The following is a 13,113-nucleotide window of genomic DNA, read 5'->3' as shown; positions in this document are numbered from 1 at the left end:
TATTTTTTATACAGCTTTCAAATAAATAACCATATGATTATACTATAATTTGTATTATAAAATATAATGTCTATATTTGTGATTATGAAATAATTTAGTCTTTACTCTTTACTATTCTGACAGCCCAGTATCTGGACAAGAGCTGTAACACAAACAAAAAGAGGGATTTGATTGCACAATTACTTTCATCTCACAGAGAAAGAGTTCATCTGGACCTGAAAATTATTTAAACTCATGGACACAGACATGTTCAGCAGCTTGCATATTGAATTTATTGCAAACATATGTAGGCTTGTCAGTCTACATTACACTCATCCATCATATTCATTACTTTCAGACTTGTAAGTGCAAACACAGCACTTACTTCTCTTTTCAAAGTATCCCTCTAAGGTCATCCTGACCGCTGTCTTTCTCTGGGGCAAACACACAACACAGGTGATATCAGGCATTAAACATTTACATATTCCCACAGGCCATTAAGGCATTTCATTCAAGTGTGTGCCCCTTTTCTTAGAACAGTCATAAATGCACATGTCTCAGACCATCTCACCTTCTTTTAACACGCTTTCTTTGAACACAGGCAAGCATTGATGCAGTCAGTTTCCCACATTCAACCTCAAAGTCAGCAGGTTTATTGAAGGACATCTGGAAGAATGTCCAGAAAAACAAATGACATTATTTATGTTACAGTGCACCTTTGGGTAAAATTCATCATCAATTAACAATGTTTACAATTAACAAGTCCATATAGTGCTCCTGCCATCACCAATGTTTACAGCCATTCATCGCTGTCAGTGTTAGTGACAAAATATTGACAATCCAAGTGCATTAAGTACATTGCTATCACAGACAAAAGGTCATACAAGATACTAATAAAATGCATGAGGGAGAAGGAAGTTTTATATTTATGGCACAAGTATAGCTGGTTTAGTGGATAATCCAAATTATGCTTTTTGCTTGTGTTAGTTTTCACCAGGTTTTACAATGATATGTAAATGTGCTTTAATGATTCATTTGAAATTAAAGTGTTTATTATTATTATCATCCATTTTTAGACAGCTTGTCATCAAGCACATACTTTAAAAAATCTTTGGCATCTCTCAATTTGGACTTGTTCAAAGTTTAAAAGGTTAGCTGGTGATTTCTTTTTACTTTGGATATTTTTTTAAAAAAAATGTCATTTCTCTACAAAAGATTTATAATTTTCGATTGTACAATGTGTTATGGATTAAATGTACAAATTTAAGTGAATTTTCTCCTCAAAGTTCTTTAAATGTTCTAACATGAAATTGCTCTAAAAAGCAAACATGACCAATCTACCGCACAGTCAACAACAAGTCTTCCAAATCACTGCATAAGTTCATATCACTTATTATGAAATCAGCTCAGAGGGCAATTTATATAAAGACTGTCACAGAGGCATAATAAACGTGTATTTTACAGGATTTAGGTACATAGACTGACCAGCAGCTCCAAATACCTTTAATATGTTTTCAGATTTGAAACATGCTAAAAATAGCAGTCTACGGTTTGCATTAATTCTACGTGGGATGTTGGTATAACGGAGTCAAATGTAGCACAATGACCTGTGGTGTCCCACTGTATATTCAAAAGGAAACAGGGCAGAAAAAAAAAGAAAATAAACACAGAGCTTTACTGTACAGAAAGCAATAATACATCAGTATGTTTTTTTAATGAAAATCTCAGTGCAAATACATTTAAACTAAAGAGGTACAAAACCAAAACAAAAAAAAAACCTGACATTGCTGCTGTGTGTAATGTGTGTAGACACACCCAACACATGTACAGTGTGTACGCTCCTGTCTACAGTGAAGTAACACGACTCCTTGTTGTACGCTCACAGAATGCTGAAATGCCATACATAACTCACGGCCACCAACACGAACACATTCAGATACGCACAACTCCCATCTCATTACACAAAAGTGTAAAACAAAGCAACGCCAATAGAGGAAGTTTTCCCCTAAAATGTCTCAGCTGGCTCTGACTCATTAGGCCCAACGCTACTTAGGAAATACTGACCTAAGTACAATGTTAAACCAGAGTCCCAGCTCTGCTTCATCTGAGTAACACGCTTGTGTTTCTCTTTTCTTCTCACTGTTAAATGGGAGGAGGGTATATAAAATATAATATGTATACTATAAACATACACCACTTACATACAGCGTCGGCTGTGCAGGTATTAGCAGCATTTTGTGAGTCATGACACAGGAGTTAGGCGTACTTCATGTACAACATGAGACATGGACTTATTGTAAATATGAAGAGTAGTAATATGATACATAGAAATGTCAGATATGTTTATATTTTGAAATATAATAATTTGAATTAATTATCTTGAAACTTAAAAAAAATAAACTGGTGATTTGACATTACCCCTTAATCTGTGGGTCTCTTTTTAATTCAGTGCAGACAAATGGTCCCTGTCCTCAGAAAACGGTGTTTCATTGTGGTTGTATTGACTGTAATTGTAAGATGATTGTTATGTAATTATTAGATTATTATTTAATTGTAATCAATGTGATCGTATTATGTAATGTAATTACAAAATTATTGTGTGAATTAAAGCAAGACTATGTAACTTTTGATTAACAGCGGTCACTGTGGCCACAAAGAGCAGGATACAGGATAATGACACACTGAATTCTGGTCCATCGTTCAACGTTTGCAAAATATGGGAGAGTCAGGGTGGCAGCAGCCCTCCTGTCCTTCCTGCTGTGTCCTATATCTTTTCCTGGCGCATCCTGAGGTGTTCTCCAGGCAGATGGGATATGTAACCCCTGTAGCACATTCTGTGTCTGCCCTGTGGTCACCTCCCAGCAGGAGGTCTTGAATGCTCCCTCAAAATCTGAGAGAAATAATCAATCATTTTCTGGAAGAGCACCATGACTCAGATTAGGAAGTTCTGACCCTCTTACCAGCAGGTTTACTGCTGGTCACAAACCATCCCTGTGTGCACTAGAAGTCATCCAATCCAATCCGATTTCAGCAGAATCACATCATCCACAACAAGCAGAGATGTGTCCAGAGGATACCATACCAAAAACTCAAATTTGATTTAGCACCATTCCATTGAGAACACCTTGACTTCCTGCAGAAAATGTGGACACAGCTCTCACTTTATAGTAATAATGTCACCTCTATAGTATCTAATACCAGATACAGCACCACAAACATTTCATAGACCCTCCTTGCCAATAGCCTGGTAAGTTTTCCAAGGAAGGTTAAATAACGTGATACCCTAATAGTTGGAGCACACCCTCTAGTCCCCTTTTTCAAAAATGAGACCCACCATCCTGGTCTGCCAGCGCACAGGCACCTTTACTGATTGAGGAGGCACGTTGTGGGAAACAAAATCATAATTTTCTTGTTACGACGTGCCTGATGTGTGCTGACACATTCTAGTGGTTTTCAGCCACTTTAAGTTAAAAATATTTTAACATTTTCAGTGCAAGACAAAAGTGCACCATTTTGTTTTGTCTGCCATTCTTTTCCAACACATTTTAAAAGCGGCTGCATCTGTAGAAATTAGTCTCATGTAATGAGGGTCTAAAAAATCCCCACAGCGTCCAAAGCCTTCAACATCTCAAAGCTCATCCACCCCTGGTGCCTTGCAACTGTGGACACTTTTGAAACACCTCCATGGCCTCTGCTAGTGAAATGGACAAGGACTCCTCTGCAAATAATGTGACAATAAGGATCAGAAGTTCTTCAAATTGTTCCTTCAATTGTGCAACACTATTGATAGTCCAGGTAGGCAATTCTGATCCCATGCTGATCCCAAGCTCTACCTCGATCTCCAGAGTCATCTGACAATTTAGCAGAACCTCTGACCAAAAGTTGTTTATCATGGCCTGCCGCACACAGGTTTTTGTGTCTGTGATTACAGAAGCTTCAGTCCTTCTGGCCAGTATCTCCTTTATAATAATAGTCAGAGGAGAGAATGCTTTTTATCCCACAAGGGATTTTTGGTTGCAATATCACATTTCGCCACTAGGATAAACTGACAAGGTTGACTCACTGTAATGTATCCAGCATGAACAAAGTTACATAGTCTCACTTTAAAAACATGGTACCATTAAATTCATAATAATAAAATAGTGGCTTGGCTGATGGTGTCGTACCGTAATAAAAGTCCTGCCTTGTTTCCTTTTGAATAAACACGCCACAGCGCTCAAACAGCGTTTCAGGAGTTCTAGACAGCAGCTGAATGGAAAGTATTACACAGCAGATTCATATAGCAATATGGCAGAGCATCAGCCAGAGGATGTGGCTGAATGCATCTACCCTACAAAGTGCTGCAATGCATACAGAATACAGTAACATCTGCTGCGTGAATAAACAACGCAAAAGAGCGGGGATAGAAATTGTTGTCCTGGAAGTTGTTCTGGGAAGTAGATCACAGGTGGGCTGACAAGGGTGAAAACTACACTTTCGAGGCATATTCTTCCGTGGAGATCTCTGGGGGTGATGGAGAAGACATAAAATGGGTGTTAAACTCAGACAAATACACTGAAAACAAGGTAAGATTTTAGAGGAGAAACATTATTTAGATTTTGCTTGATTTATGATTGAAGTCGCTGTCATAAGACGTGGTCAGCTGATTCAGTTCCTGCCTCTGAACCAGCTGACCAGATTCAGTCAAATCACTGCAGAGGGCACGCTGCTCGATTTGTTTACGTAGGAGTGCTGGAGGTCGGCGGTGTTCTCCACCCCCTTCCCCCACCTTTAGGAAAAAGCAGAGGGGGGGAGGGGGCTATAAAAAGTTGACCCCATCTCAGCTCCACAGACTCGCTTCCAAGCTGGAGCTGCAGCAGCATCTGATCTCTCTGAGCAGCTGTCCTCTCCCTGCATCAGCACAACAAATACTTTACACTGCCTGACCTTTTCCTCCTGCATCACTATCCCAGCCATGCCCCCGCGTCCCCCACGCAGCAAACGCCCACACCAGTCACACACACACACACACACACACACACACACACACACCTTGGGTTCCTCTTCACACCACTATTCTCAACCCCATGTTAGGCCCCTGTCTGCCACGCACCTGAATCCACATGTATCCCTCATGCTCATGCAGTCGTATTAATTCTCTGACACATTAGCTGAGAATGACCTGTGACTTGTTGTAAGAGTGTATACAGCATGTGAGTGTGAAACTGAGAATGAATTTTAAGCTTTTTAAAAGGTTGAGTGAATTCCTCTGTCTGTTTCTTTCTTCAGTATATTTCTATTTCCTTCCTGTATTTTACTCGTTACTGTCAGGCCTTGCTTTGATACAGTATTTCTACTCTCAGAACCGTACACTGTCTTGCACTGCTGCAAAGTGCTGCAGGCCATCTCTAAAGAGTCAAAATAAATTTCTCCTCTAGTCTTAGAGGAGTCAGCTAGCAGTGGGGGAATGTAAGTATGAAAGTACATTAACTCATGTACTGTACTCATGTACTTTCTATTTTATGCTACTTCTGTTCTTTTATATTGGAGGCAAATCTCGTACATTTTACTTCACTGCATGTATTTAACAGCTCAAGTTACCTTTTACTTACAGATTCAGATTATTACAAAATATAAATTAACTAAGCATAAGCCATCCAGCAATAGATACAGTAGCTGAAATTAGCCCCACGTTTATCAGCTGCAGTGACTTTTAAACATTAATACCTCACTAATTAAAATTCAGTAATAAACATTTTCTTAAATGAGCCAGTCTCCATTCTGAGTATTTTTGCTTTTGGTGTTTAAAGCCTACTTTGATGCAAATGTTAGTTTTAACAGTATCATATTCTGTGTCAACAATTGCCAAAAGTCAGATCCAAACATGATGAAGCACCAATAGAACTGCTTCAGACAAACGGAGACAGATTTAAATGACTGATTTATTTTCTCGACTGTACATTTATTTTAGTCAGTCATTTCCTTTTTCACTGTCTTTAAAATGTTTTCATGTGTTCATTGTTGATGTGAACAACACTTGAATTTGACTCTTGTGCATATTTTAATAATAACTTACAATAATAACATCATCAGTACTGGTTGAATTTCACTTTGGTGTTTCAGTTACTGGTACTCGGCTTACTGGGACACTTAATGTTAAATCATAAAGTTGTTGTGTATGCTAAATATATACATGTTAAACAAGTTATAAAACTCCAAGAGACTGGAATACTGACACAAACTCGGTCATAAGATATGCAAAACGTGTTAGCATGCTAACAGTAAGCAAGCTAACGAGCTAGCCCCAAACCGCAGCTGATTGACACAGTGCAGCTAAAGGTCGAGTTGGAGCTGATGGGTGTTAAGTTAACTCTGAAAAAGTAGAGCCTGACTCTACTTTGACAGACAACATGGAGCAGAGCTTTAGAAGGCTTGAGGGAAGATTTTGTTTTAGCTAACCTTTAGCTAACATTTAGCAAACTACACATTTGGCTTGTTCTTTTCCAGAGTTTCATGTGAATGCATATCTGAACCAAAAGTCTAGTTTATATGTTATAAACAAATGAAAACTTTACAGTAGTTTTATTGCATCCTTTACCATAGTCTAATAATTCTTTTTCATATCAGCTGTGGACTGGTGGTTAATATAATAATGTAAGAATTGTCCCAACTCATTCAGCCCGCAGAAAGTTTCATGAAATGTCACAAACAAGGAACAAACACATTAAGGGACTGTAACGCTATCCGAGTAATTAAAGCATTTATAACACTGATTAAGAATAACTTGATGCAAGGTGTCACTGACTGGAATAGTTTCCTGCGACACCTTCCAGCCCTGAGAATAAACCATGTAAACAAACTCGTGTCGCACTATCAAAATAGCACGACGATGTGTAATGCAGAGAAAAGGGAACTCGCTCTGGACCGCGCCTGAAAATCCAGTCTCCCAGCAAGTCGAGCCACAGCTCAGTGGAGTCAGGTTACCTGTCATGAAGCTACTGCATGTCTATTAACACTGACATGCCACTGCTGAAGCAGTCGAGCTGAGCTGCTGCAACGTTCACCACACAAAAATCATGTCAGAATTCATTTGGTCCATTAGGAACATCACGGTATGAAAGTTATGCTGATGTACAATGAGACCACTTGAGGCACAAGACAGATTATTAACGCGAGAACAGAGGGACTAACAAATATGCACTTATTGCTGTATACCCGAGTAGCTGCTTGTGTGAGCATGGTCCTGTGAAAACTGTGTACATTAAAATGTTCATTTCTGATTACATTTTTGATGGTTAAGCTTCATGATAATGCAGCTTTGAGATAATCTTATGTTTGTTTGCTTGTTCTTTACATTTCTTTTTCTGGTTCCTCAAAACAGCGCTTAATCCTTTATTTCAGTTTGACAAAATAATCCTTGCTCAGGGTTCGCTTTCCACATACTAGTACACATTATCTGGGGATGGTGGATGCTTTTGTAAAAAAAAACAAAAAAACAAACAAACAAACAAAAAAATCTCTTTCCTGTTTTCTCTTTCCAAAGTTAAGAATATACTTTCAATCTTAAAATCTCAGAATGAAGTCATATTATATCATTTAAGTCGTATCTTCAAACTTTTAACTAAGAGATGATAGAGGTTTGTACTTGGCCCTTGATGGTTCTTCATCACTGATGACCGTGAATGAACTCAGCTGACCTACAGAAGAAGGCTGGCATACGCGAGGCATTTTGTGCAGTGCAATTTACATTTGTGTGGTGTGACATTTCTTGAAGAAATACTGTTTTAGATATTTAAATGTATTAAAGTGTCAAACTAATAATTTCACACTTACATTCACTTTGGGACAGAACAGTAGGAATGAAGGAGGCAACAATTCATCTGGTGTTTTTAATCAGGTTAGAAGGTAACTGAAGAAGCATGGCACTGTGTCCATCACGCGTGCAGGACATGTGCTAACTTACATGTATGATGAGATGTTTCCTTGGTCACCGATGCTCCACTACAAAGCTCATGGTTGTTCCATCAAAGGAGGGTGGGGCAATGATTCTTGGACCTTGTTGCGTTGTGATGCTGATAACTGGCTTCCTGTCAGAGCTCACTGCACCTCCTCTGGCGGTCACATGTCCCAAGCTCACAGGTTGCTGCAGTGGACCTCGTGGAGCCTCACCTGTTGCGCTGTAATACGCACTCTCACTGCCTGTTGCATTAATTTCCAGTCTGGGGCTTCTGGAGTTTTTTATCTTCTCTCCAACTGCATCCTCAGAGTGACACGGTGACTGTGGCAGCACCGTCTGGGCGGGCAGAGTAGGCGAGGGGATGAAGCCCGGGTAGATCATGTATGTCGGGGCGTAAGCTCCCGGGCTCAGTGCCAGGGGGGACAAAGAGAGAGGCACAGGGGTAACAGGGGCAACAGGTGCCACAGGAGGATGAGGCATGGGTACATCCACATACTGGCCTGTCTCGGGGTCAAACAGCCTCTTTGTGGTGGCCTGTACGGGTGTGTCCACCAGGTAATAATGTCCTGTAGTGGGATCCAGAAGCATCTTGCGTTGAGTTTGTGGGACTGTCTCTCCGGAAGAAGGAGAAGGTGAAACAGTCGGGACAGATGGCGAGAAACACAAGACCTGCTGTTGTGTTTGAGGTCCTTTTGTTGCCCCCGAGTGATGGTAGATGCTTGATGCTGGGTACTCCATGATTAATGGAGACTTGATCTGCTCTGGTGTTTTGTTTTGGCTTACATTTGAACTCACCTCCTTTGAAACAGGCTCTTGATTCAGCAGTTTGATTTCGTTGGTGTACCCCAGCCCTGGTATGGTTAAGTAGTTCTCAGAGTCCAAAGAGGATTGTGTGATCGTGGGATTAGTGGGAATGATTTTGACCTTTCCCTGCTCCACCTGGTTGCTTTTTGGCGCTTCTATTTTCACCGAAAGTGGAGCCACGAGCGTGTTGGAGCTTCTCATAGTCGATGATGTCTGCAGGGCGGAGCTTTGTGGAACAGGGTTACTGACTGAACTAATGCTTACGTGTGCCTTATTGCCCAAATGAAGGATGCTTTTGTTGCTAAATGTTTGACTTTGCTGCGATTGTGCTTTAAACGCATCATCATCATAGGGAACATGGATGATTTTCAGAGCTCTTTTACCTTCCTGTGGTTTGACTGTGTCTGTGGTATTTATCATAGACTTAGTAATACAATCAGTTTTTGCTGGGTCCAGCTCTTCTGCTCCCTGCTCCTCGCTGGCGATAAGAGACAACACGTGACTGTCCGTGATCGGCTGTGGGGCTTGTGTTTTACGCTTCCACTCATTTCTGTCAAAAACATAAAGCTGCTCCATTGTTTTGACGGCAGCTTTGAGCTTCTCTAACGCGGCCTGTTTAGGAACTGTAGGCTCGTTCCTCCTGTCAGCTGCCTCGCCTGTAAACTTCTCCTGCCTTTGCTTTGTCAGTTTGCTTTCAGCATTTGGTTGAACTTCTGACTGGTCGGCATGTAGCTGCTTGGATACAACCGTTGGCACCCTGCTAGTTGTGCAGTGCGGTGCTGCACTTTCATTTTGAGATGTTTCAAATGAGATTCCTGCTTGTTTCTGTGACACCTCAGCTGCTTGCTGTTTAACATTTGTTTTTACAGACTGACATTTAATCACAATGGGAGATGGTAATATATGCTTAACTGGCTCTTTTGGGGTCTTTTCTTCAAGTTTATCAGCTGCTGTGGAACATTTACCATCACTATTATCCAAAGAAACAAAGCGGTATGAGCTTTTGACCAATTTACGGACATCTCTGACATGATATATTGGTGTTTGAAACTTGCATTTGGTGTCTCTTATGTCTCTAACAGTGAAGTTTGGGATTTTGTCTGAAGCAGACAGGATGTGGCATTTCGCATCACCAGCTGTCTTGAATGTGTTAACAGTGTTGTGACTTATTTTCGGGGTTAACAGGTTGGCAATATTCAGTGTACAACCTTTATTTTCTTTCACACTTCGCAGGCATATTTTTATCTCAGGGGGCTTTTCCCCCTTCTCGTTTTCATCTTTGCCTGGTTTGTTTTCGTTACTGCCTGTTTTGAACTCCTTTTCACATTTCTGCAGACCAGCAGATGCACCTGTCACAGGTGCAGGACTTGGCAAGTCCTCTGGAAGATCCTTGTCTTTTGAAATTAGCTGGCAGCTCGGAACAAAAAGCAGTTTTGACAACATGCTGCTGGTGTCTACTCCGTCCTTTGCTGTGTCACTTACACATGCGGGTTCAGCCTCCTTTACAGGTTTTGGCTGATCTTCTTTTAATGAATTGAAAGCACTGCTTTGACTTTGGCTGAGTGGTGCTTTCTGGGGCTCAGGCTGTGACTTTTCTGAATCATCTGGTGTTTTGATGCTTTTCTGCTCCTCTGCAGCCTCACAGGAAGGCGGTCTGCTGCCCTCCAGGTGTTGATCATCTGCAGAATCAACAGTGAATCCTGAACTTGTTTCTGATAGCTGTCTTTGTAAGCTTCTTCCTTGACTGCTTTCTTTCACCCCGTCTTGATCTTTGGACTGAAAACACGGGGAGAGCGCTGGGTACGTGTCACGGATTTCACCCCTCTCCATTTTGCGCTCCTGTTCAAACTGCATCTTTTTGGAAATGACATTTTTCAACAGACTTGATGCAAAAACTGCTCGTTTGTGCGTGCCCCTCGTGCTATCTGTCTGATGGTACCGCATCTCACACCCTGACCTGGCCAACACAGTCCCACTGACCTCACTGGCTCGTGCTTTTTTCGAGCATTTTGGACGTCTGGCGCCTTCAGGCTCTTCAACATTATATCGGAAATTCAGCGTGACTCCACGCTGTTTTGGCTGAACGTGATCTTTCAGTTCAATCTTTTTGCTAGAGGACGAAGATTGCTGAGAAGCTGTTCCCTTGTTAAGTGCACACATTTTGGTTTGCGGAGCTTTCATGCCGGTAATGGACTTACCATGCCTCTTACCGTCCACACTCTTATTCATTTCCAAATTCCAACTTGCGCTCGAAGTCTTGTGCGCAATTACGCTCCGCTCTCCTTCCCGCGATATGTTTCCATAATTCCAGTCCACATAAGCTGACCATTTATTTAGACCATATTCCGACACAGAAGACTCACTCGAGGTGCTAAGATTAATAGCATCGAAGTATGGACATGCCAAGCTGCGGAAAGACTTGGCGGTTAGATTACGCACCTCTTTATCAGCGTCATCCAGCTCACTAATGGAGCTGGACGCTCCGCTGGAATACTCATTAATATCTTTCCGTCTTAGTTTGGTTGCAAGGTGCTGACGTCCCGGAGCAGGGATGAAATATTGGGCTCTATCGCATAGGGGCCCCGCTCTGGCGCCAGAGCTCACAAAAGAGAAGTGACTCTTGTCTCCAGAGTCCTTTGCGTACCCACGGACGCTGTTGTCAAAGATGCTGGCAGGTTCGTTCACCGCCCGGGAGGACGTTTTTATTGATAAATGAATTTTCCCGGTATGAGCGTCTCCGCTTTGGTTTTTGCCCACACTTTCATCCGAGTCACACAGATCACTGTCCTCCTGCTCGGTGCTGACAACCGCTCCACCAAGATTAGACTGCACTTTCGCCCGGCTCCTGTCCTCCAATATCAAAGCCCCCTCCTGCGTTTCGTCGCTTTCAAAAGACGCATAATCCACAAAGGAATAGACCAAGTTGTTGTCTTCAAAATCCCAACACGTCCCTCGGCCCAGATCGTAGTCTACGTCGTGGTCGAGCTCGGTCAGTTGTATTTCGTGCGTCGTGATATAGTGAGACTCGTCCTCCACGGTGTCGGAGCCGCAGTGGTCGGACAGCACCGCGCTGGCACCATCATCAGACTCCGTTTTGCTGTTCAGATACATGTCCGTGTACTGGAGCTCATCGCTCTCACTGCACGCGTGTTCACTGCAGTCACTCGGGTCGAGCTCGGCCTGGCGCTGCTTCTCATTCCCCGAGTCCTGATCGGTGTTAGGAAGTTTGGTCGGAGTTTCCAAAGGAGGCTCGTCCGAAACAGGCCCAGAGACGGTGGCCCGCTTGTCCCCTGACTGCTCTTCCAGTAAGTCCCCCGAAATGATTTTTGTTTTCTCCTTGACATGCCCCCCTTTCTTTGAATTGTCGCATTTCACAACAGACAGCTGGTTTCCCTCGCCAGTGAAAGTTACTTTCACGGTTTTTGCGCCGTCCGGTTTCATGTCCAGATCCACATAGTTGGACTCGTCGCTTTTTGTCTCGGTGGTGTGGCCCCTACTGTCCGTGGTGTCCTTACCCTTGTCCTCTGGGAGCAGCTTCCTGTGAAGTCCGGTGACATCTCGGTAAGTGAGAGTTTCCTCCGCTGCTTCCATTTAGTCCGGTCTTACCGTCAGGTGGTCCTCGTTTACGATGTTATCCCGACACAGGACGGAAAACTCTGCAGGCTGGAGGGACGGGAGGACGCAGAGAGCGAGGAGGGTGAGTGAGTGAGAGAGAGAGAGGGGGGAGGGGGGTGGGGAGAGTCCCGAGGAAAATCCCACGATGGTTTCTCTCTGGTGTGTATCTCAGTGTGGGGAGGAAAATGTTTACAACCCAACTTTGCACGAGAAGAGACATGTGACCTCGTGACACTAACCTCCAAAAAGTGCCGATATTCAGCACCTTTTCCGGAAGAACAGCTCCCCCTCCACGAGCTGTCCGTGACACTGTTGTCTTTCTCAAATCACTGCAGCCAGTAGAGTCAACACCACCTGTTTCCACGCGTGGCCCAGTATACATATGACTTCATGCAAGGCGCTGAAAAGGCAACATTACAGAAAGGTGAACAGTGATGGCGATAAAACCTGAATAAACTGCTGAACCTGCAGTGGTGGAAAATTCTTGTTTTTGTCCAGACATTGTACTTGCAGTTTTCCCAACCAAGAAAGAAAGTGAAAGATATAAAATAGGATTAAAAAAAAACAAGATAAGTATAAATCTAAAATGCTTTGTTGCAAGCAAAAACGTTCAAAATTTTACTTTAAAATTAGCCTACTTGTGATGCAGTGAGGCCCATTTCAGAATTATATGCAGCCTGTTATATTACTGAATAATAATTAGCGATGCGTTTAAGGGATACCATGCAGGATTTTCCTAATAAACACCATATAGACTCAAACAAAAGCAACCCCTCTCA

General features: G+C 42.4%; 1 protein-coding gene across 1 annotated transcript; it reads right to left on the bottom strand.

Moving 5' to 3' along the window:
- Positions 1–249: 249 nt before the first annotated feature.
- Positions 250–12,397, bottom strand: LOC124074658 (uncharacterized protein C4orf54 homolog). Its single transcript, XM_046417803.1, has 2 exons — positions 7,922–12,397; positions 250–4,482 (listed from the first exon to the last, which is right to left on the bottom strand). The coding sequence occupies exon 1, from the start codon at positions 12,308–12,310 to the stop codon at positions 7,946–7,948; it is 4,365 nt and encodes a 1,454-aa protein (XP_046273759.1). The 5' UTR covers positions 12,311–12,397; the 3' UTR covers positions 250–4,482; positions 7,922–7,945.
- Between the last annotated feature and the right edge of the window lie 716 nt (positions 12,398–13,113).

This window comes from Scatophagus argus, chromosome 2, assembly GCF_020382885.2.
Source record: "Scatophagus argus isolate fScaArg1 chromosome 2, fScaArg1.pri, whole genome shotgun sequence".
Classification (NCBI taxonomy): Eukaryota; Metazoa; Chordata; class Actinopteri; family Scatophagidae; genus Scatophagus; species Scatophagus argus.
This window is presented reverse-complemented; position numbering and strand designations above follow the sequence as displayed.